Below are 25,233 nucleotides of genomic sequence, written 5' to 3'. Positions count from 1 at the left end.
TTGAACAGATACTTATTGAGAACCTACTACCATTTGTCAGGTTTTGGGGTTTTAGATATTGGGGATAAAAGAACAAAATCCTGCCCTCAGGGAGCTTATATTCGATAAACAATAAAATTGTAAAATAAAAATTATAAGTGCTATAAAGAAAATTAAAGGGGCTAGAGAATGACAGATGTTATTTTAGGAAAGTGGTCTGAGGAAAGTCGTTAAGGAGATGGATGACTTTTGAGCAGACTTGAATGAAATGAGAGAGTGTTCTGCTAATACCTATGAAATAAAAAAGTTCAAAGCAGTGAAAATAGCAAGTACAGAAATCTTGAGGCAAAAGTATGGCGTGATTGGGTTGATCAGAGGAATAGTGAGGATGTAGATATTCCTAAATCAGAATGAGCAAGAGGGAGAATGGAAGGTGATGAGACCAAAAGTGTACTAGTAGCTATATGATAAAGGGCGTGGTAGACTATAGTGAAGATTTGGGGTTTTCTGAGAGAGGTTTTTTTTTTTTTTTTTTTTTTTGCGGTACGCGGGCCTCTCACTGCTGTGGCTTCTCCCGCTGCGGAGCACAGGCTCCGGATGCGTAGGCTCAGCAGCCACGGCTCACGGGCCCAGCCGCTCCGCGGCATGTTGGATCTTCCCAGACCGGGGCACGAACCCGTGTCCCCTGCATCGGCAGGCGGACTCTCAACCACTACGCCACCAGGGAAGCCCTCTGAGAGAGTTTTGAGCAGAAGAGGGACATGATCTGACTTACTTTCTAAAAGCTTTACTCTGGTTGCTTTTTGGAGAGGAGATTTGAGAGGCATAAGAGCATAAGCGAGGGAACCAATTAGAAGACTCTTGCTTTTACAATAATCTTGGTTAGAGTTGAAGGGGGCTTGGATCAGAGTGATGGCAGTGGAGGTAGAAAGAAGTGGTTGGATTGTAGATATATTTTGAAGATAGAACTGACAGGATTTGCTGATATAGTTTGCCTATGGAGTGAGAAAAAGGAGTGAGGTTGCCTTGAAAGTTTTGGCCTAAAAAACTGCATGAATGGCGAAAGTACTTATTGAGTTTGGGAAAACTGCAGACAGAGTAAGAGTAGCTCTTTGGAGGATGGGAGGATTGGTTTGGGTTATGTTTAATTTCAGGTGCCTATTATATATCCAAGAGAAGATGTAGAGTAGCAGTTGAATTTCAAGTCTGAAGTTTCAGGGAGATGTTGGAGCAAAGTGGGACATCATTTCCAGTTTGGATTCTGGTGGAAGAACCAGCAAAGAGCACTGAAAAAGATGGGCTAATAAGATAGGACAAAAGTCAGGAAATGTATTTACAAGTTTGGCAAAGGAAAAGTAAGACAGAAGTAGAAACTGAAAAATAATAGCCATGAGAGTTTGATATCAGGCTGGCCAATCACACATTACCTCCCACCCCCAACTCATCCATAGGCAACCACTGACGTGCTTTATGTCATTATAGATTAGTTTGTATTTTCTAGAATTTTATATAAATGGAATCATACAGTGTGTGCCTTTTTTTTTTTGCCTGACTTCTTTCATTTGGTCTAATTATTTTGAGATTCATCCATGCTATGCATATCAATAGTTTATTGCTGAGTAGTATACCACTGTATGAGTGCACCACAATTTGTTTACTCATCAACCTGCTGATGGGCATTTGTGTTGTTTCCAGGTTTTGGCTATTACAGATAAAATTGTTGTGAACATTTATGTGCTCATTTTATAGACATACAGTTTTACTTCTTGCCTAGGAGCAGAATGGTTGGATCATATAGTTGGTATATGTTTAACTTCTAAGAAACTGCCATTTTCCAAAGCGATTATACTATTTTACATTCCTACTTGTATGAGAGTACCAGTTTCTCTGCATCCTCACCAACACTAGGTATGGTCATTCTTTTTTCTTTTCTTCTTTTTTTAAATTTATTTAAAAAATAAATTTCGTTGCTGCGCGTGGGCTTTCTCTAGTTGTGGCGAGCAGGGGCTACTCTTCGTTGTGGTGCGGTGGCTTCTCGTTGCAGGGCACGGACTCTAGGCGCGCAGGCTTCAGTAGTTGTGGCTCGTGGGCTCTAGAGCGCAGGCTCAGTAGTGGTGCGTGGGCTTAGTTGCTCTGTGCCATGTGGGGTCTTCCCCAACCAGGGCTCGAACCCATATCCCCTGCATTGGCAGGCAGATTCTTAACCATTGCGCCACCAGGGAAGTCCCTCTGTGTGCTTTTTTTTGGTTGTTTTAGGTATTACACTGTACATACGTAATGTATTGCCATCACTGGTGTCACATTTTATAGATTTCACTGAAGGACAGACACCTCCCTTTGTATCCCTTTACCCTCCCTGCTGCATTTATACCAGGGTTCACTGCTTCATGAGGCTGCTTATTCCATTTTTGGACAGGCTGATTCAGTGGGAATCTAGGAGAAAAAATAGAGAGAAGAGATTGCAGTGAAAAATGTAAGGCAAGTCCGATAGGAATGCATTTATTCATTTGTTTGTCAGATGTTTATTTAGCACTTAAAATGGCCAATCAGGGACTTCTCTTGTGGCATAGTGGTTAAGAATCCCCCTGCCAATGCAGGGGACTCGGGTTCAAGCCCTGGTCTGAGAAGATCCCACATGCTGTGGAGCAACTGAGCTTGCACTCTAGAGCCTGCGAGCCACAACTACTGAGCCCACATGCCACAACTACTGAAGCCCATGTGCCTAGAGCCTGTGCTCCACAACAAGAGAAGCCACCGCAATGAGAAGCCCGCGTGCTGCAACCAGGAGTAGCCCTGGCTCACCGCAACTAGAGAAAGCCTGCAAGCAGCAATGAAGACCCAACGCAGCCAAAAATAAATAAATAAGGTAATTAATTTTTAAAAAAATGGCCAATCATCGGGCTAGATGCTAGGGAAGCAGAGATAAAAGATGTGTCTAACATCTAGGGGCTCCCAGTACAGTTGAGGTGATCAGACAAAAAGTTGCAGCAACACTGGTAGTAATGGTAATAATGGTGCTTGCCTTGAGACCAGGCACAGCTCTGAGCACTTCATATGTATACCATCTTTGTATCTACCCTTTAACAAACATTTTCACCCCTGAACTAAATTTACCACCTTCTGTCACTGTTCTCAATGCCCAAAGAAGTTATCCTTCTTAGTGAAAAAAACCATTTTTGTTGAAGATACCATTTTTCTAGTTTATTCTTCCCTTCCAACTGCCAAGAAACAACCTTGGAGTTCTTTTTGGGTTTTATGTTTTGTTGTTGTTTGTTTTAACTTTCAATTCATTCTATGTGTAAGATCTGAAACCCTGAAATTTCCCCCTTTGATTTTTTTTTTCCAATTTCTTTTGGCAGCAGAACTACCCCCCCACCTTTGATCTTTGTGAGTTTATTATTTAGTTTAATTCCGATTCCAAAGATTGGGGTGAGGTGCCCTCCTCTGTATTCACATGGGGCCTGTACATAGTTCTACCTCATCTGGAATGTAATTCTTTACTAGTAGTTAAAAGCTGAGACTGGAGCAAGACTGGCTGACTTCAGATTCTAGCTTCACCTCTTAATAACTGGATGATCTTGGGCAAATTTTATAAACTTTCTGGACCTCATTTCTTCATCTTTAAAATATATCTAATCATATAATCCACCTCCAGAGATAATCCAAATAATGGGCTTTTATATAATCTTCAAAGATCCTGAGTTTTAGACATGCAGTAAACTTTGACTTGATCCTGTTAGGATGTAGCTGATAGAAAACTCTTCAAATCAAATATAAATGATTTGGGAGGGGATTACTTAATTTATTACCGTGTTGATACCAAGTAATTTTTAAAATTCTATTTTCTTGTGTAAGACAAGGTAGATTTGAAAGTTATTTGGAAAACAGACTAAAAATAGCACATTTGATTTCTGTCCAGTAAATGTTATAAAAGCAAACATGATTTTCTTCAGTATGTGTTGGGGGGTGGAGAGAGAATTGAGAATCCTTTTGAATTATGAGCTACCATGAATTTTGCAAATTCTTTATGTAAAAAGCCATCCTAGGAAGAATAACTTTTCCACCTTTTAATTTATTCAAGAAATTGGTGTGGGAAGAGTAAGCTGTGACGAAGTGAGAGAGTGGCAGGGACATATATACACTATCAAATGTAAATTAGATAGCTAGTGGGAAGCTGCTGCATAGCACAGGGAGATCACCTCTGTGCTTTGTGACCACCTAGAGGGGTGGGATAGGGAGGGTGGGAGGGAGGGTGATGCAAGAGGGAAGAGATGGGAACATATGTATATGTATAACTGATTCACTTTGTTGTAAAGGAAAAACTAATACACTATTGTAAAACAGTTATACTCCAATAAAGATGTTTAAAAAAAAAAGAAATTGGTGTGACTATATAAAATACTAAAATTTTAAGGAAAACAATAAACAGGTATTTATATTAAATGTCAAATGATTAATGTCTGTACTGTGTTAAGAATATATTCTGCAGATAAATGGGCAAAGGGATAGAAATAGTTCACAAAGGAGGAATATAGGGGAAGGGTATCCTGCTGTATTAAAAACATACAAATTGACATAATTTTGAAATACCATTTTACACCTAGCAAAGTAGCATAACAGACAGTGCTGATGAGGTTGAGGTAAACTTGTACTCATTCATTGCCAGGCACTGTAAACTGCTAGGACCTTTGTAGAAAGTCAAATGACGGTACAGAGCAAAAACCACGCAGACTTACATTTCTTGTGTCCTGATAATACCACTTCCTAGAATTTGTCTATAGATAAATTAAACCAAAGTATAAAGGATATATTCAAGAAGACATTAAGTGTCAAAATACATTTAAATCAGTTGGCTTTCCTAATTGGCAAAAAATATGTAGGTGTTTGGCATCCCCCCACCTCTCACCACCACTCATCACATGCTCCCATATTTTCCATTCATAAACAGTATGGAAATGATTTTTATTTTTTCATGAGAGCTGTTCACAGGTTAATTGCATGCTCTCACTCCCTACTCTATAACCAAGTCTGTTTGCTGAAACAGGGAAGTCAGAGAAGACTGTGTTCTGAATCTTAGGCTTCTGGTAGGAGAGCGAAAAAATGGTTCTGAGAAAGGGAATTTTAGTGGAGCAAGAACACAGCAAGACCACACTTGGCAGTGACACGTTTTTGCTTAGAAATGTCAATTCCAGAACCCACCATTCTACTCATTCAGTTTTTTTCTCCTCTCTCACACCCTCCCTCCCTCTTCCCCTTTCCACCCCATCCCCCAAAATGGAGGAGTCTACTCTGATGCTTAAGCCTTTCTCTTAATGCTTACAAGGAGAAGAAGGGGATTTGGAAAGGGAAGAGTATCAAAGAAAAACCTACTGACAGCTCAGTATATCCACAGTGGTGATGCTGCCATTTGATTAGGAAGCCCATGATTATTTTAGAAAGAAAATTACCCATCACCCATTTTATGAGATGCTGAAGCTACATTACTTTACACATCATTTATACTCAAGGTTTGGGTATAGGGTGCTATGGCACTTATAAGTGCCCACGGAAAACCAGGCTCTAAGGGTTCATCATTGTCTAAGCCTACAGCTTAACCAGTATGCAATGTGTATTTCTGGATGTGTTTAAATGGCTGCTTTATAACTTATAAGCTTTGAAGGGTTTGTCACTAATCCCCCCCCCAAAAAAAAAAAGTTAGATTATTGTATGAGATGCTGAACTGTTGAGAAATTATTTCATAGCAATAATTATTAAAAAGATACCCATTTGTTTTCGGTATGGATGGCAGTGTAGAGAATGAGCTTCCTAACTAATTAACAATTGCACTTTCATGGTTTTGGCTTATTGGAACAAATAGAATTTCAGGCTTTAAGGGAAATGCTTTAGATATGGCGTTTGGGGAAAATGTGAATCTGGACTTGTGGATGTGAATCATTTTGGAGTTCTGTGTTGGAAATCTGGCTTATCACCATTTAAAGACTGCATATTATTTACTTCTTGTGTTGTGGTTTTATAACTTGTGTATGCAGTGTAAGAAGTGGTGAGCTCAGTTGGACATCAGGGCTGGAAATGAGAGTTGTACTTGAAGTCCTATGGTGAGATCTTTGTGTGGTTGGATTCTGTATGTGAATCTTTGTACTTGCATGTTATGCAGATGCCTGGACTTTTTTTCTTCTTCATTGACCTTTTGGGAATTGTTCTGGGTTTTTTTCCTGTATCTTTTTTATTAAGTTACTTTCAACACATAATAACTTGGAACACTCAGGGATTGTTTTACATTCATTTATTAAATTAAATGATAGTTAATTGCGGATGATTCTTGGCCATAGCTATTCCATAGTTTGCAGAACTTGATAATGAGCAGTAATTTGTCCTATATATATATATTTTTTAATCACAATATAGATGCAGGTGTTTTCCTTCTGTGAGCAGTTGAGTCTGTAAATCACCTTCTGTGGATATGGGTGTCCCAGTGACTGAGAGCCAGCTGTTGGGTGTTTTAACTAAACAGCGTGCTCCTAGTTGGCTGCTCAAATCCCATTGAGAAGAGGTATTGGCTGCTCCAGAGAGTAGAACAGGAATAGAGCACATGAGGTGAAGATTTTGCAAGGCCTTTAGTGACCCAGTTTAAGTTTGGTGAGCTTTTCTACTTGGGCTTTTTCCTATAGGTGCCAGAGTTCATCTGCTTCAGATTTTCACCAATGACTCATCTTCCTGTCATATTTTCTTAGACTACAGTGACCTAAGACTCTTCGAGTCACTGTTAGTTTCTCCTACCACGTATAGGAGGAGAGGACAGTGATATTCAAACTCAAGCCTGTTTCCATCTCATGCTGATTGATTCCTATGGTACATAGAAAACTGTTTCTCCCTGAAAATGGCATTCTAGTGATTTATTGTTTTCTCTGGGAGGAAACTTATGACCTTCTCTTTTCTTTTTCCCTCCAGAGGGAATCTGGAAAACTTGTAAGCAAAACATCATTTCTCTAAGAAAATTTTGGATAACAGAAATTCTGAATAACAGGTAAAAAGTATATTTAAATTTCTCTGGTGATGCTGATCATCAACTATTATCTGCAGAAGTAAACCAAGAGAGGGAAGATAGAAGCGAAAAGCTAGGTGTACTATGTGTCAGGGGTTGTATTAGGGATTTTACATACATTATCTCATTAGATGATTTTTACCTGGATTCTGGACATAGATCTAAGAATCTCAGAATAAAACTATCCTTCAAAATGCTGTTTTAAGTGGATTTGTCTATTGATTGGATTTTTAATGTCCTCACAATTCAATCTACAGGCATTTTTTAACTTCTACCATAAACAAAATACAGAAATATAATACAGAATGCTAGAATCTCTGTGATGCAGCCTAGCTCAGGAGTGTCTTCCTTGTTTCTTTCTGTCTTTTATTTTAGTTCTTGATCTTTGCCACTTATTTGCAGCTGTACTATCTCCTTAATTCTTTTTTAATACTTTGTCACCAGGTCCAAAATTTAACTTTCCTGATACGGTACCTCTTCACAATGGAGTCCATCCAGCCCACGTGTCCCCATTATGTTCTCAGTGGCAGTCTTACTGTGACTGAATAGCTATACTTCTGTGCTATTTTCTTATCTATATTCCACAAAGTTCGAAGGTCTTATGAAATAATACTGAATGTAAAAAATCCAGTATACTCAGGCTTCACTGGTGGTGCAGTGGTTGGGAATCTGCCTGCTGGTGCAGGGAACACGGGTTCGTGCCCCGGTCCGGGAGGATCCCACATGCCGCGGAGCGGCTGGGCCCGTGAGCCATGGCCACTGATCCTGCGCGTCCGGAGACTGTGCTCCGCAACGGGAGAGACCACGACAGTGAGAGGCCCGCGTACCACAAAAAAAAAAAAAAAAAAAAATCCAGTATACTTTGAGAAATATATCTCAAATGATAGCTATGATTTTACCTTTTAAGCTAAGGAAGACACGAAAACTAATCAGAGTTCCTACGACCCTGTAGGCCCAAACCAGTGCTCTTAGACTGAGGTGAATGGTCCTACCTGATGGTAGTGGATGCTGTTTATTCTAACAGTCATTCTAGTATGAGCCTTGAAGATAAATTTCAAGTATGTAGAAAGTAGTTCCTAGAGATATCATCAATTAAAAAATAAAGATTTTAATATTTGCTGATTTTCCTTTGGTAATTTTCATTTTTATCAGGGCAAATCAGTTCAGTCACCATGAGTTGGAGCTTCCTCACTCGCCTGCTAGAGGAGATCCACAACCACTCCACGTTTGTGGGGAAGATCTGGCTCACTGTATTGATCGTCTTCCGGATTGTCCTTACAGCTGTAGGAGGAGAGTCCATCTATTATGACGAGCAAAGCAAATTTGTGTGCAACACAGAGCAGCCGGGTTGCGAGAACGTCTGCTATGATGCCTTTGCGCCCCTCTCCCACGTGCGCTTCTGGGTGTTCCAGATCATCCTGGTGGCCACCCCCTCAGTGATGTACCTGGGCTATGCCATTCATAAGATTGCCAAAATGGAGCACGGTGAAGCAGACAAGAAGGCCGCTCGGAGCAAACCCTATGCAATGCGTTGGAAACAACACCGGGCTCTGGAAGAAACAGAAGAGGACCATGAAGAGGATCCCATGATGTATCCAGAAATGGAATTAGAAAGTGAAAAAGAAAATAAAGATCAGAACCAATCTAAACCTAAGCATGATGGCCGACACCGGATTCAGGAGGATGGGCTCATGAAAATCTACGTGCTGCAGCTGCTGGCAAGGACCGTGTTTGAGGTGGGTTTTCTGATAGGGCAGTACTTTCTGTATGGCTTCCAAGTCCACCCATTTTATGTGTGCAGCAGACTTCCTTGCCCTCATAAGATAGACTGCTTTATTTCTAGACCCACTGAAAAGACCATTTTTCTTCTGATAATGTATGGTGTTACAGGCCTTTGCCTATTGCTTAACATTTGGGAGATGCTTCATTTAGGATTTGGGACAATTCGAGACTCACTAAACAGTAAAAGGAGGGAACTGGAAGATCCGGGTGCTTATAATTATCCTTTCACTTGGAACACACCATCTGCTCCCCCTGGCTATAACATTGCCGTCAAACCAGATCAAATCCAGTACACTGAAATGTCCAACGCTAAGATTGCCTACAAGCAAAACAAGGCCAACATCGCCCAGGAACAACAGTATGGCAGCCATGAGGACAACCTCCCAGCTGACCTGGAGACTCTGCAGAGGGAAATCAAAATGGCTCAGGAACGCTTGGATCTGGCAATCCAGGCCTACAATCACCAAAACAACCCCCACGGTCCCCGGGAAAAAAAAGCCAAAGTGGGGTCCAAAGCTGGGTCCAACAAAAGCAGTGCTAGTAGCAAATCGGGGGATGGGAAGACCTCCGTCTGGATTTAATCTTGGCTGGGCTTAAAACTTGTGCTTTTCATAGTTCATGGTAAGCAGCGGCTCACTGAATAATGACTTCCATTGAGTAAACATTTGGCTCTGGTTATTTTCAGGGATGCTGTTGGCTCATGATCCAAGCTCAGGGGACTCTGAAGGTGGGGCTGGGACAAGGGGAAGAGAAGGGGAACACGGTGTTCCTGGACACATGTTGCAGCAATAATACAGTTGCAGAACTTTACATTTGTGTCTTCCAAATCTGGAAAAGAACAGATATATTTAAATCATTCTTGTTGAACAGTTTTTGTATGTACAGTATTATGGTACTTTTTTTTTTAGTATGAGAACTTTTTTTTGTATTTGTATATTGGACCACTGTAGTTATACTTTTATATTAAAGGGGAAATAATCCTTAAGGTAATGCCTATTAGGCTAGTGTTATTACTTTGTTCAGCAAATTCTACCCTGGATTTAAAGTTTTAATAGATGCGACATACCTAATAAAAGTGCCTCTCGTGTTGCAGGGAAGATTTCAGATATGTAAGGAGCCGGAGGAGGATGAATCAGTTCTCAGTCTTGGAAAGAAAGTCCATAGTAGAGGGAGGTTGAGATCTCTCTTTGACTTGAGAAATCTCTGAATCTCATTCATGTGTCCAGAGTTGTATCTAGTCTTTGAAAACCTATTTGTGTTTTCAAAGAAGATAAAGTGATTCACTGCAGAAGTCCTTTAAATATTAAGCCTTGCCAGTGTATGCTTTGATGATGTGTATATAATGTCTCTTCTTTCAGAGGGCTGATGCACAAAGGTGTCCTCATCCAGCAGCAGAGTGTGGAGACCCCGGCTAGAACTGTTCTAAGAGTCCCCTCTGTCACAAAACAAAGGCACACCTGGAAAATAAGCCCTGATAACATGTTTAGTTGTGGACCTGTTTGATTTGCCTTAAATCTGTATCCAAACACCTGCCTCTCTGGTTTCTTAAGAAGCCAGTGATGGATTTTTTAAAAATATGTTAACAGTAAAAATACGAAAATTCCCTTCTAGGCTAAAAATTAAGCAAAGCTACCTTAAACTGCATATGGCAGAAGGCCTAAATTCAAATTCCTTATTTTTTATAATTCACCATGGAACTTTTATAATTTACATATTTCTGCCAATGTAGGTTTCTGCCTGGAAGACCAGTCAGACCTGGGATTCTGTCTGTAAATAGACCGAAAGAGAATTTCAGTATTTATTTGCTATAAGCATATCTATTTGTTAATGACAAGCATTAATGTTCACATAACACTTGTAATTTGCAGTAGTATTTTATTGCTATTTTCAACCTTCTCTTATGTTGAAGAACTTTGCTCTCCTGTCATGTTCACATCATTCATCTTACAGTTTATGAGCTTCTGAGTAAGAGCTCGGTAAAGATTTGAAGGAAGGGGTGTTTGCTTCACCAGGGAGCATTTCATTTTGGGTATCTCACTCTCTTCTAACAGAAAGTTATTGCAAGCCACCTCCAACTTTGAAATTCCAAGAGTGCTGTTTTTTTGTCTTTTAATTTTTAAATGTCAGTTCTCTATTCTTAGAACAGCGTCCTGTATGCAATTCTTTTTTTCTTTGTTGTTCTCCATTGCATTTCTCCCCCACCTCCGCCCCCCACAAAAGACACTCGGTTGAAAATTTAAGCTTATCTTCTAACCATGCATTTACCTTTATTTTGCTTTTTTTAGTCTGTAAATTTTAGCCTAGAGAAATTCTTCAGGATCTCTAAACACTTAAGCAAAAGGTAAACTCCAGTGAGACTGAAGGGGAAATTTCAGAAAATGATTTATACTTGTATGTATCCTTGATAATTAATAGACCTGCACAGTTTCCTTGAAACCAAGTGTTTAATAAGGAATTTCAAATAATTATTCTAAAACAGGGAAGATTTTAAATACTTCAGGCCAGCTAAGATAAAGAACTACCAATAATTCTTATGTCAGTAGAAGAACTTCCTGTATATTTCTTTTTTTTTAATTTTTATTTTTTTCATGTATATTTCTTAATTGAAGGACAGAAAAAATACACATACATTCACATCCATCTATTCAGAGCCTGAAGGAGAACAGAGTGGCTTTGCCAGTGGAAAGGTTGGGGATCTGAGAGAGAGGGAGGGAAGGAGTGGAGCAGAAATGCCAGGCAGACATTCGGCGCCAGAAGCATCCACTTAGTTTCTACAAACAGGGCCCCTGGTGTTTCATCTGGGCTTGTTCTGATGAGAATGTTATCTGTTGTGTCTGGATAATTCTTCAACTTCCTCAAGTACATAGAAAGATATTCTGGGTCACTTCACATGTGTTAAAGTCTGTTTTTATTCTCTCACTAAAGTTCTAATTATGACGTAGATTTCCCAACTCTCACTGCTTTCTTAGTCCATTTCTTTCAGCCTTTGAACATATGAGTTTGCCGAGGCCATTCTCCCCTAACAACATGTCATGGACCTACATTTAAGAAAACGGCCCTATCAGTGTCTAGCTTATTAACCCATTAATTGGGTCTACGTTGAGTCTATAAAAATATTGTTCCAGTTACTGTTCTGGAACTTGCAGGTATTTGTATAAAACACCTGTCAGCAAGGTTTTTTTTTTTTTTTCCCTATCAAAATCATTCCTTTGAATTGCTGTATAAGACATGCTCTGTCATATGACATTTGCTTCTCTAAATAGAAGTTGAGTGCTTAGTCCTTCACAGACTACAATCAGGATATGGTCAACAACATGTTACATTCCTTAACATACAGTTGGATTTATTCAGATGTGGTGTGTCCTTTGTTCATCTTTGTTACAGTCTATTATTCAGAAGAGATTTGTAAAACAAATAGGCTTTTTTTCTTAGTTCAAATTTGAGGGAAGAATTATATAACATTTTCCCCTAAAGAAATGTTACTGTTCATTTTGTGGCTTCCTCTGCTTTATGCCTTAGTTTCGCCTGTTTCTATATTTGTTCATTTAAAACCACAAGCGTGTTACTTCATTGAAGTCAGTTTGTCTGGGGATTTTCCTTGACTGACATCTATAGACTTTTTTTTTTTGCGGTACGCGGGCCTCTCACTGCTGAGGCCTCTCCCGTTGCGGAGAACAGGCTCCGGATGTGCAGGCTCAGCGGCCATGGCCCACGGGCCCAGCTGCTCTGCGGCACGTGGGATCCTCCTGGACCGGGGCACGAACCCGTGTCCCCTGCATCGGCAGGCAGACTCCCAACCACTGCGCCACCAGGGAAGCCCATATAGACTTTTGTTAAAAAGAAACTTTGCCATCTAAAATGGATCTCACAGGTTAGGGCTCCCACATATCTGTCTTTTAGAAGGACACCTTTGTCTTTAAAAAGAAAAATGTCATCATTAGGTACCTTGACTGTCATTTCTTCATGGTATGAGACTAGGCAGTTCACTTTACTTTTCCAATTTCTAGGAGCCACTTAACTCTCAAAAATGTTATAAAGTAGTTAGAAAAAGCATCTGGTAAAAAGTATTAAAAAACCAACTATTATTATTGGTCATTTGTCTGACCTTGGAGCTTCAAAAAAAAAATAGGTTGAAAGAACTATGTGATGTAGTAAGAAGTCTTTATCACAGGAATCAGTGATTGTTTAAAACACTTAACTTGCTCTAAGCAGTTTATACCAAGAATGGACTTAAATGTTATCCCTATTAGTCATACCTATGCTTTACCCGTTACACTTATAAACGTCTAGGCTTTACGTTTTCTGTCTCATTTAAGAGACAGTACACTGCTAAAAATAATACCTATAGTTTAGGATAAATTTTTGGCCAGTTTTTTGTAAAAGGCAAGCATGTTATACTTGAACCTACTTCACAAATGCCTTTTTATAAAGGAAAGGTCTTTCCCAACTGTGAAGAAAAGTACCTGAAGTCAGAGATACACAGCTGCTGGTCATTTTGATTGGAAGGTTCCAGTTATTAATATTATCTTTATAAAATCATGTAATTTCACAAAGAGTCTTACCACCTGAAAATAAAGCCCCTGCACCTATACAGTTCAGAGTTTGGAAATAAAATTTCAACTCACCTATATATCGTGAATCTGTAGTAATCCACAGTTACCATCAAAGGTTAGAATCATTAGGTTGACTTGCATACTTGTCACTCATTCTGGCCACATATCATGGAGAGTTTAAAAGATTTTATTTGTTGTCCCTAATGTGCAGTTGTGTTTTTGTTGTTTTTTAATAATGATGTTAAGTGAGTTTGGTTCATGCACATTCCATGTTAATAATCATACTTTTGAAAGAAGCAATCCATGTATTCCAAAATTCAGGAGTCCAAACAAAAGAAAGCCCTACTCCCGTGCAAAATCTCTACGGAAATGAAAGAAGTAAGAGTTCTGCATTTCAGGGTTGGCTTGCTGAACCAGCAAAGACATTTGGCTGTATGATTCCAAGATTGGAAGTGTTTTTCTTTTTTGTACTCTCAATTGTGTTCTCTTTGATAAATCTCTTACAGAAGTCTCTACCTCAGGCACTGTGTTAGATATGATTAGCATATTGATACCAAAAAACTTAGCTAGGACTTCCAACTTTTTAAGATAAATGTAAAATTCAACTGTTAACCAGCAGTTTAATGTTATGTGATGTGCAGTTTGGATATTGTATGGACAGCTAAGGAGTTACCCATTCTAGTGCCAAAGATCACTCGTTGCTAATTTTGTTCTGTACAGTTGATGTAAAATTTTATGGTGGGGACAGACTCTGCTGAGGGCCTTGTCTCTAGAAAGATTTTTTTTGTCAGTTCCAAATACAGTTTAGAAGATTCATTTGTGGTCTGTGCATCTTTTTCCAAACGTGAAAACTCAACTGCCAGGAAATGTCATATTGAGGAATGTTACCCCATTCTTTGTGTCAGTAGTGCCCAAGAGCTTAATGGTTTACACCGAAAACCTGATATGAAAATCTCTTCCCATACATTCACCTGTAAGTTGATCTCAGTGGAAATACGTGAGCAGGAAATTTTCCAGGTAGAGGTTTGGGCTCAAAAGATGCCCCTTTTCATAGTTGGGTTAGAACTCCTCTGGGATGGCTGTGGCTAAAAGGATTTGGCGTGTCTGTGGCATCACCGTCTGGGAGGGGTAGGTGGCCTTAAGGGTGGAGGCTAAGGTGTAAACACAGAAACCGGGAACATACCCGCTCTCTGGCTCCCTTTGGTTCTTGAGGCCTGGAGAAGAGGAGTGCCTTCTGGGAAAGATGCTCGTCAGAGACATAGACCAGTCTTGGTATGACTAATCCACTTTGTGAGAATAGAGGATGTGGGAGAGGGCTGAGGAGAGGGTAGCATGTATTCCAACAATGCCCTCTGTTACCCCCAGACACAGAATAGCTGACTGAGTGACAGAATAGGTCATGCGTCAAGCCCACCCTCAGCGGCACAGATTGTAAAACTGGTCAGCCAACCATATTTGGTAATAAACTTGTGAGCCGTTTGAAAGCTGCTGGAGCTGTTAAGTCACTGCTAGTTTGGAAAGTGGATTCTTTGGCAGATTTGCCATCAGAACAGATATTAGTACCTGGAAAAGGTGTTGCATCAAAGTTAAAAGTCTGTTTTCTTTGCTACATAGAGATTAAAACAATATTTCTAAGGTTTTAAGGGCTTATACCTATCTTAACATGTAATACTTTTAGGGTTTGCCTCCTTTAGTTATTTCGAGTTGGAAGCGTGTTACACATATGGGGCATAAAGGGTAGGGGGGTTGAGGCAGAGCTGAGAACAGAATCCAGGTCTGCACATTGATTGCCCAGTGGCTTAATCCAGCATCCTATGTTCTTTTCCTAGCGAAGTGCAGAAGCATATATTAGTGGGGCTCTCACTCTGGCAAGGGGTGGATCCAGCTGGGTGGACCTTCCTGTGTTTACAGCATTTTTTTCCAAATGTGACCCTTGGACCACCTATGAAGAAGTAACAGGGAATTCCTATTAAGATGTTGGTTCCTTGGACCCATCTGAGGCCTATAATAACTAATAAGTTCTCTCCAGGTGATTAAAAAAAATCTTTTATTAAGGTGTAATCTACATGATGTAAAATTCACCCTTTTTAGTGTATAGTTACAAATGCATGCATTGAGCAACTACCACCAGAAGATACAGAATAGTGACATCACCCAAAAATTCTCTCTCGGTAATTCTTATGTATATTGAGGTTTGAGAACCACTTAGGAAAAAAATAAAAACGTGAAATGTGGGTCAGAATAAAAGTGAGAGGGGGATTGTTTTGAATGATCTCTGTTCAAGGAGGCCTAAACCTGACATAGCACATGAGTGTCATCTCGTGTGTCAGCTCAGATTGATGGCTGTCTGGAGTGGAGGACTGCAGATGATTCAGACACTCATCTGGAATCAGTGGGATAGTCCATAAGTGATTTGGGGGAGGGGCAGGGGCCACGGGGAAGAATGCTGTCTCCAACTAGATGTTTAAACATAAGTTTTTTTAAATTGGAGTATAGTTGATTTAAAATGTGTTTCTGCTGTACAGCAAAGCGAATCAGTTATACATTCACATGTATCCACTCTTTTTTAGATTCTTTTCCCATGTAGGTCATTACAGAGTATTGAGAAGAGTTCCTTGTGCTATACACTAGGTTCTTATTACTTATCTATTTTATATATAGTAGTGTGTGTATGTCAATCCCAATCTCCCAATTTATCCCTCCCCCCCAAGCATAAATTTTCAAAACATCCTCCAGTATGTACTCAGGACTTCTGGCTTACGACTATGACTAGACCAAGAACCATCCCACCTTGTATATGAACGAGTTTGGTATCTTTACTTCGGAGTTTCTCCACCCTACATTTTATAATATCTTTGAGAAAATTAGAAATAGGAAGTGACTCAGGGTTGGAAAACAAAAGGAAAAAGATGACATGGTAACAAGCATCCGCTGTCAGTTGGTCTTCTCTCCTGCCCTCTCAATCCTGAGGAAATGGCACAGCATTTCCTTGCCCTGCCCTTGACATGCTAGGCCTACTTTAAACGAGATTCAGGGATTGTGAAAGAAAACCTACGGAAGCCCACTGCTAGTGCCTCAAGGAAAAGCTGACCGGATTCCCTCTTTACCCTCGCCCGAACCTCCCACAAGTATCCTTGTCTGCTCTGCGGGGCCGTCACACAGGGTATGGGCTGGCTGACAGCCTTAAACTCCAGGCAAGGCAGAACCAAGCAACTGTTCATAACTGATTTCGGTGCATAGCCAGTGACCTGAATGGGATCTGACCATGGGGAAAAATGATACAGAACCAGATAGCTTTTTTCAAATTATTTTTAGTTTGTATAGTCAGTCCCGTGAAAGTGAAATTTTATCTTTGCTCTGGAAACATTGAAAAACACTGACAGGGAACTCCTTCAGCCTGGCCCATTTTCCTGAAAGCATGTTGCAGCTGTGGCTTCTGCCCAGCAGGCAGAGACTGATGTTCGATCCTGTACCCAGGTGCTGTTGAGAGCAATGACAGGCCTCAACTTCTGACTGCAGAGTAGTCCGCACAAGGATTTGGGCTCCTTAAGACACTTTTAATGCCAAAAGCCCTGGAAACAGTGAGTGTGAATTGTCAGTGGATTGTTTACTTCACATTCAGATGGGGAAATGATCACAGACAAAGGAGCTACAGCTTTTTATATATATAAATTTATTTATTGTTGGCTGCGTTGGATCTTTGTTGCTGCACACGGGCTTTCTCTAGTTGCGGCGAGCGGGGGCTACTCTTCGTTGTGGTGTGCGGGCTTCAGTAGTTGTGGCACACGGGCTTAGTTGCTCTGTGGCATGTGGGATCTTCCTGGACCAGGGCTCAAACCCGTGTCCCCTGCATTGGCAGGCGGATTCTTAACCACCACGCCACCAGGGAAGTCTGAGCTACAGCTTTTGAACCAGTTGTGATTATAGACCAGCTTGTGATTATGGTGTTTAGTTCCAGTGGTCTGCTTTGGGGGGCTTGTTGACCTAGAAGACAAATAGTGTGGGCTAGGAACTGCTTTTCCTTTATCTTAGTTGACCCTAGGCAGTGAGCAGCCGCTCAAGCCAGCTCTTTGAGTTGTCGGCTATGATCCCGAGAAATAGCTAGAAGGAAGAGTAGGGACTTCCCTGAGTCCAGTGGTTAATAATCTGCCTTCTAGTGCAGGGGACATGCATTTGATCAGGGAACTAAGATCCCACATGCCGCAGGGCAGCTAAGCCCGTGTGCCACAACGACTGAGCCTGCGCTCTAGAGCCCGCGTGCCACAACTACTGAAGCCCACGTGCCTAGAGCCTGTGCTCCTTAACAAGAGAAACCACCGCAATGAGAAGCCCGCGCACCACAACGATGAGTAGCCCCTGCTCACCGCAACTGGAGAAAGCTCGCGCACAGCAACAAAGACCCAGCGCAGCCAAAAATAAATAATAAATACATTTTTAAAAACAAGTAATATACATGCACATGTCTTAAAAATTCAAAGTACCGGGCTTCCCTGGTGGCGCAGTGGTTGAGAGTCCGCCTGCCGATGCAGGGGAAAAGGGTTTGTGTCCCGGTCTGGGAAGATCCCACATGCCGCGGAGCGGCTGGGCCCGTGAGCCGTGGCCGCTGGGCCTGCGCATCCGGAGCCTGTGCTCCGCAGCGGGAAAGCCGACAACAGTGAGAGGCCCACGTACCGCAAAAAAAAAAAAAAAAAAAAAAAAAAAAAATGTTATCCTTAGAGAGGGAGTCAGGATAAAGATCCTCTCTCTATTCTGAGCCAGCTGAACCACATTCAGAGGATCAGGTTTATTGTATTATACAGTATAAAACGTGTTTCTGGGCTTCCCTGGTGGCGTAGTGGTTGCGAGTCCGCCTGCCGATGTAGGGGACACGGGTTCGTGCCCCAGTCCGGGAAGATCCCACATGCTGCGGAGCAGCTGGGCCCGTGAGCCATGGCCGCTGAGCCTGTGCGTCCGGAGCCTGTGGTCTGCAACGGGAGAGGCCGCGACAGTGAGAGGCCCGCGTACCGCAAAAAAAAAAAAAAGTTAACAGGGTCAGATGAACGTTACAAGCAACATAGTGGGTTCAAGGGGGCGTGTCCTCTAAGGCTGGGTTTCCTTATCTGTCAAGTGGGGCTAAAATAGGCCTGCATTTGGTGAGTGTGAGAATCACCTGAGATGCTGCACCAGTGCCCGGCCCACATTAAGCCCTTACTAACTAGGCGCTGTGAGTTCTGAGGCTTCATACATGAGGGTACTTGGTGGGATGAATGGTGTTTCCACCAATAAACCTGGAAAGGCTCAGAGGAAATATGGTTGAGGGAGAGGGTGTGGGATTGGGAATATAATCCCAATTCTTTTTTACAGTAACAAGTCAGTTATTCTTTCTGTTGTGCATTGGGAAAGAAATTTCCAGAGTGAACACCTGCTGTGGGGTATGTCTCAAATGAAACTGTTTTGCTTCCACACCCCAAAGACCATTCACATTCCAGATTAAACCCCAGATCAACACGACAGGGGCTTCCCTGGCGGGCCCGTGGTTAAGACCCCACGGTGTGGCTGAGAAAAACAAACAATAAAACAAAACAGGACAGTTGTGAGCCAGTCTGGATGTTTGGGTCCAGCTTATGTTTCCTATTTTTTTCCCTAGCCCAGTGCACAACCATCCAATCCAGTCGAATTTAGTCTTTGGAGGCACTGCTTTTTTTTTACTTGACAAACATTACGCACCATGAATATTGCAGGCACCAGATTACATGCTGGGAATATGATACTGTGAAAGGCAGGCTCTGCCCACCCGTCGTGGAGCTGATGCTGTCTGGAGGGGTGGGAAGAGTGCGTGGACAGGCTGGTGTGATGGAGTGCGCTGAGTGCTCTGATCTAGGAAGGAGAACAAGTGTTCCAAGAACATGTGGGGGAGATACCCAACCCAGGTGTCTTTCTGGAGCAAGCCACATCCATTGAGACCTAAATGATGAATAGGAGTTAGCTGGATAAAATGAGGGTCACGTCATAAATAGGGAGAAGTTCCTGAAAAACTTCAAGAAACTGCAAGAGATTCCCAAGGTTGGAGTCTAGGGGGAAGGTGGACCTGAAGTGAGCTGGAAAGGCAGGTAGGGAACAGGCAGGTGAGCCAGAGCTCCGTGTTGAGGAGCGACTGGAGAGGGCATGGCTGGAGGAGTGGAGCTGGCCGTTGCCAGGATCTGGATGATGGGATAGAGAAGGAGATGGATTTGGAGTTGACAACCTCCAGTGTTTACTCCAAGGACTGGATGATTGATGAGGAAATGTGATGGTAGAAGCAGCCAATTCTATCAGGAAGTGTGGCTGTGGTGCCACAACTACTGAAGCCTGTGCACCTAGAGCCCGTGCTCCACAAGAGAAGCCACCACAATGAGAAGCCTGCGCACCGCAACAAGTCCGCGTGCAGCAATGAAGACCCAACACAGCGAAAAATAAATAAATAATAATTTTTTTTTTTTGTGGTACGCGGGCCTCACACTGTTGTGGCCTCTCCCATTGCGGAGCACAGGCTCCGGACGCGCAGGCTCAGCGGCCATGACTTACGGGCCCAGCCGCTCCACGGCATGTGGGATCTTCCCGGACCGGGGCACGAACCCGTGTCCCCTGCATTGGCAGGCGGACTCTCAACCGCTGCGCCACCTGGGAAGCCCTTGGTTTTGATTTTTAAAATTTTACTTATTTCTTTAATTGAAGTATAGTTGATTTAAAATGTTGTGTTAATTTCTGCTGTACAGCAAAGTGATTCAATGATACATATATATATTCTCTTTTTAAAATTCTTTTCCATTATGGTTTATCATAGAATACTGAATATAGTTCTATGTGCTATACAGGAGGACCTTTTGTTTATCCATTCCATACATAATAGCTTACGTCTGCTAACCCCAATCTCCCATTCCATCGCTTCCCCGATCCCCTCCGCCCTGGCAACCACAAGTCTGTTCTCTATGTCCGTGAGTCTGTTTCTGTTTTGTAGATAAGTTCATTTGTGTCATATTTTAGATTTCACATATAAGTGATGTCATATGGTATTTGTCTTTCTCTTTCTGATTTACTTCACTTAGTATGATGATCTCTAGTTGCATCCATGTTGCTGCAAATGGCATTATTTTATTCTTTTTTATGGCTGAGTAGTATTCCATTGTATATATGTACCACATCTTCTTTATCCATTCATCTGTTGATGGACATTTAGGTTGTTTCGAGACTATGGTTTTGTAATGATGTCAACCTGGGCAAACCTGGGAGTCTCTTTCCCCCTAAGATCAGCCCTGCTTCCCACCACCCTACCCCTGTGCCCTCAACCACACCTCAACCTGGGAGTGACCCCCAGAGAAGTGACAATCATCTCATGACAAAACAGAGTTTTCTGGGGCAAACTTCATATGGTCTGTCCTCAGTGGAGACGCTGGAACGCGTTCCTGCAGTGGCCTCTGGGGTGATGGCGGCCCCTTACTTTCAGCAGCTGCCAGGATCAGGCTTAACCTGGAGGAAGTTACAGGGGTCAGGCTGAAGAAAGGCAGAGCGTGAGTTTATTTTTAAACCCAAGTGGGCACTCCAGCTGCCAGGGAGGAGCAGACAGCTCCTGGGGAGAATAGAGGTTGGCAGTTGGTCAGACACTTGTCAGGAAGCATGTAGGCTGCCAAGTGGGCAGGGGTTCAGGTGGCTGAAGGCCAGGACTGTGTCTGAGGGGTCGGGGTGGGGAACTGCAGGGAGCAGCCGTTAACAGTTCGGAGCTCAAGACGGCAGTGGGGGCTCGAGGCCTGAGCCCAGTGGTCCGGGCTGCCCTGGAGCCGTGAGTGTACCGAGCACGGCCGGCGTCACTTCCCAGGGGGTGGGTCAGGCTGGGTCTCAATTTGTGGTCACATGGACCACGTGAAGAGCTCTTTGCAAGAGAAAAGGGCAGTCCAGCATCAGGGATGCTCTGTTGGCATTCTGGGGGACCAAGTGTGCCTCATCCCCTTACAGCTGAGCTGGAATGCAGCACTGTGTGGGGGATGGGATCCAGGGCTTCACAGCCTCATCAAGCTCAGGAAGTAGGGAGATACTTCTCCCAAGTTCAGGCGACAGCAAGTCCTCCTGAGGACTCCTGCCCCAAGGGCTGTCGCCGCACCTTTCAGGAACTGTCACCAGGGATGGTGTCCAGGTCGTTAGGTCATGAACAGTGATAGTTTGAGCCACAGCACCGATCGACGTTTATTTCCCACCTTGCTTCCAACACCAGGAGGCCTGAAGAGCCACTGTGAATGTGGAGCTAAGGTTGGGGTGTGGAGGGTTCCTGGGCTGGGCGGGAGCTCCTGGGGGCCTGTGTGAGCCTGGGGTGCAGAGATCTCACTCCCTTAAATGTATCTGTAGCATCTCAAGAAATGAGAATTAATCTCCATCTTCAAAAGCCAAATGTTGAAGCTGAAGCCGTTACTGACAGCCCTTAAAGTCCTTTTGGCAAGAAGAGTCGTCCTCAGCACCAAGTCTCGGGGCCGGGACTGTCGGTCTCCCGCTGACCTTCTGAACAGGTTGATAGAAGTCTGACTGTACCTACAGTAAGTGCCCGGGGGCCAGAGCCACTCTGAGGGCAGGACACATTTAGATCTCTCAATCTAGGTTAAGTTAAAATTCCCCAATCCTGGAACTTCCCTGGTGGCGTGGTGGTTAAGAATCTGCCTGCTGGTGCAGGGGACATGGGTTAGATCCCTGGTCCGGGAAGATCCCACATGCCTCGGAGCAACTAAGCCCGGGCACCACAACGACTGAGCCTGCGTGCCTAGAGCCCGTGCTCCGCAACAAGAGAAGCCACCACAATGAGAAGCCCACGCACTGCAACGAAGACAAAATACATAAATTTATAAGAAAAAGAAAAAATTCCCCAATCCTGCCAAAGTCTTCCTCCTAGCCTCTCTCTCGCCTTTTAGAAAGGTACACACGGGATCCCTCCGACCTCTTTCACGAGATCTTGTCCACTGCAGCTGATGCAAGTCTTTCTTGCTGTAATTGGTTTCCTCCTTCTGTCCTTGCCTGATTTCCAAGTTGCCTGGGTTTAGATATTGCAACTTAGTAATGTTAGTTATTTTCTGAACCTACGCTGTCCACTCTGGGAGCCACTGGACACAGGTGGCAGTTGAGCACTTGAAACACCACTGGTCCAGACTAAGATGTGCTTTAAGTGAAAATACATTCCTGATTTCAAAGGCAGAGGGCAAAAAACAAATGAACCCCCCCAAAAAAACCCCAAACCCAATATAACATCTCAATGATTTTGTTGATTACATGTTGAATTGAGATTATTTGGGATATACTGGGTTTAGTAAAATGTATTAATATTAACTTTGCCTGTTTCTTTTTTTAATAGGGCTACTAGAAGATTTTAAAATACATACGTAGCTTGTTTCTGTGGGCTGCATTCAAATCTGTTGGACACTGGGATGAGCCAGAATGAATTTGTAATCATTTCTTCAACTCCACAAGTAAGCTCTGAGCAAAGTCAAGGTGCTAACGTCCCCAGCTCTCCATCCCAGCCAACTCCAACTCATGAGGGCACCAAGGGGACCCACACATTAGCCTGAATAAATGGAACTGGGAATTGAAATCTGCACCCATGATTCACCCAGAAATCCTCAACAGGTGGGTGCTGGTTTAGGGAGTGAGACTCAGAGACAGTCTGGGACAGTGATTTTATCTACTTTTTTGTTTCTACTTTTGAAAAATCAGATACCTGGGAATTCCTTGCAATAGGTGGCCTTTTAAAAAAAGTTTGGCTGCACCGTTAGGCATGCGGGATCTTAGTTCCCCGACCAGGGATGGAATCTGCACCCCCAGCAGTGAAAGCGTGGAGTCTTAACCACTGGACCGCCAGGGAAGTTCTGCAATAGGTGGTCTTCACAGTAAGTTTAATTTCTGGTTCCACGTCACACTTTTTAGGCACCACTCTGCCAGAACTGCCTGACATGTTCTGAAACCCAAGTAAGTACAGGTTTCCCCCACCATCTGAAAGTAGAGCGTTCCTAGGAGAACTTTCATAAGCCAAAATGGAGTACAGCAAAGAAGCAATTACCTTAGGACACATCTTGCTAACGAATGCACAAAATAAATCAAGATAAAGCACCAACGCTCACAGTGTATCGGCAGCTTGGTGCTGAGTGTGGTTCCTGGGGAAGGAGCTTGGCGGTGCCACTCTCTCTGCTTGGGGTGCTCGAGGCCTCTATAAGGGCTGTTGCAAACAGGCTGAACGCTATTTTCGCCTTTCGTCTTTTTTTTTTTTTTTTAATTTTATTTATTTATTTTTGGCTGCGTTGGGTCTTTGTCGCTGCTCATGGGTTTTTCTCTAGTTGCGGCGAGCCAGGGCTACTCTTCGTTGCTGCGCGCGGGCTTCTCATTGTGGTGGCTTCTCTTGCTGCAGAGCACAGGCTCTAGGTGCACAGGCTTCAGTAGCCGTGGCTCGCGGGATCTAGAGCGCAGGCTCAGTAGTTGTGGTGCACGGGCTTAGTTGCTTGGCGGCATGTGGGATCTTCCCAGACCAGAGATGGAACCCGTGTCCCCTGCACTGGCAGGCAGACTCCTATCCACTGCGCCACCAAGGAAGCCCTTTCATCTTTTTTAATAGAAGTAAAAATCCTCTTCGAATTTCTTTCGGTTAAGAAAACAGGTACTAACGTAGGTCTCTTGTAAAAGCAAAGGGGCATAAAGTGAACTTTCAGAAAACGGGGGATGTCTGTACTTTTCAGATTATCTGTTTGGACCAGATCTAATTGTTCCATTCTAGCCTACAGAGCCTGACACCTGGGCAGATGGGAAGTGCGCTGACATCAGAGGTGCTACCTCCCCGGCATTCCTGCTGCCCAGCCCCCTCCCCTGCGCCTGCTCCGTGGCCTCCTGCACCTCTGTGCACCCACTCAGGTGACACGTGGGGCTCCGGGTTGGGCCTGAGGCTGAGCCCTGACCTACAAGGGCCAAGTGCTGAACCTCCCGAGTTCTCCGCCAGCGCCTGTCGGCAGCCACACTTTTCACTACCTGAAGTATCAGCTGTATCTACACATCAGACCGAGTTTGAAGGTCACCACGGACCCAGAACTGAGAAGGGGTAGGCACGGGGATTGGCCGAATAGAGAGGCAGGAGCAATGAAGTTAAAAGCAGGGTTTCCAGCCCAGAACAGAGGAGAGAGGGCAAACCTAGACTTCCGGTCATGACTGAGGTTTGAGAGCGATTCTTGTTGGGCTGCCTCACCCGTGAACCCAAGGGGAAAAAGCTGACTTTCTGCAGTGGGGGAGTCTGGGGGTAGAGGTTCCAGATGTGCTGGGGGATTGAGATGCCGGAACAGGGTGGGGACCAGGAATTTAGACCAGCACTGCCCCGAGTCCTACGAGTCCTACTCTCTTTGCACGTGGAGGTGGTCCTGGGAATCCTGCCCTTCCGGCGGCAGCTTCTAGCTGCTGGCTCTCCCCAGGCCCTTGCCCACTGCAGCTATTTCTTGCTCCCCTTATCTCTTCTCTACCCTTCCCTTCCTTCATCCCTGCCCCAACCTCTCTCATCTTATCTTTCGCCTGAACAGGCAGGACTTTCAGAGCAAGATATCCACAGGCCCAAAACGCTCTGGAGGGGAGGATGGGAGGAAGAGGTTCTTGGCTCAAACTGGGCCCCCAGTGGGGGAGGGTCTCTCAGCCTTGGCCTTGCTCAGCCCCTTCCTGCCCCAGGCACAGTGAGGAGAGAGAAAATTCTCTGCGGGCTCAAGAGCACAGTGCCCTTGGGACCAGATGGCGGTTTTATCCAGCTTTCTGGACTCTCTTGGGAGGTGAGGACAGGCTGCTCTGGCTTCAACCATAAAAGGGAAGTTGGGTCTTCTGCCTGTTGGTAAGATGCTTTCCTAACTCAACTCCCATCTGCTT

At 43.5% G+C, this 25,233-nt stretch overlaps 1 protein-coding gene across 18 annotated transcripts in view; it reads left to right on the top strand.

Moving 5' to 3' along the window:
• GJC1 (gap junction protein gamma 1) overlaps positions 1–25,233 on the top strand; it is a 52,148-nt gene that overhangs the window by 19,259 nt on the left and 7,656 nt on the right. For 4 of the 18 annotated variants that reach the window (XR_010838381.1, XR_010838395.1, XR_010838394.1 and 1 more), the window contains exons 2-7: positions 6,928–7,003; positions 8,184–9,424; positions 21,712–21,896; positions 22,703–23,234; positions 24,113–24,430; positions 25,026–25,139. Coding sequence is in view for 3 of the 18 variants with exons in the window: in XM_059048842.2 (XP_058904825.1) it covers positions 8,174–9,384 (1,211 nt within the window). In the remaining 15 variants the exon portion in view is untranslated. Of the gene's footprint in view, positions 1–6,647; positions 6,829–6,927; positions 7,004–8,173; positions 14,172–21,711; positions 21,897–22,702; positions 23,235–24,112; positions 24,431–25,025; positions 25,140–25,233 lie in introns of those variants that run through there. The other 14 variants (XR_010838388.1, XR_010838392.1, XR_010838393.1 and 11 more) reach the window with 10 other exon arrangements.

This window comes from Kogia breviceps, chromosome 19 (genome assembly GCF_026419965.1).
Source record: "Kogia breviceps isolate mKogBre1 chromosome 19, mKogBre1 haplotype 1, whole genome shotgun sequence".
Taxonomy (NCBI): domain Eukaryota; kingdom Metazoa; phylum Chordata; class Mammalia; order Artiodactyla; family Physeteridae; genus Kogia; species Kogia breviceps.
Note: the sequence above shows the minus strand (reverse complement) of the source record. Positions and strands in the feature narration are given on the sequence as shown.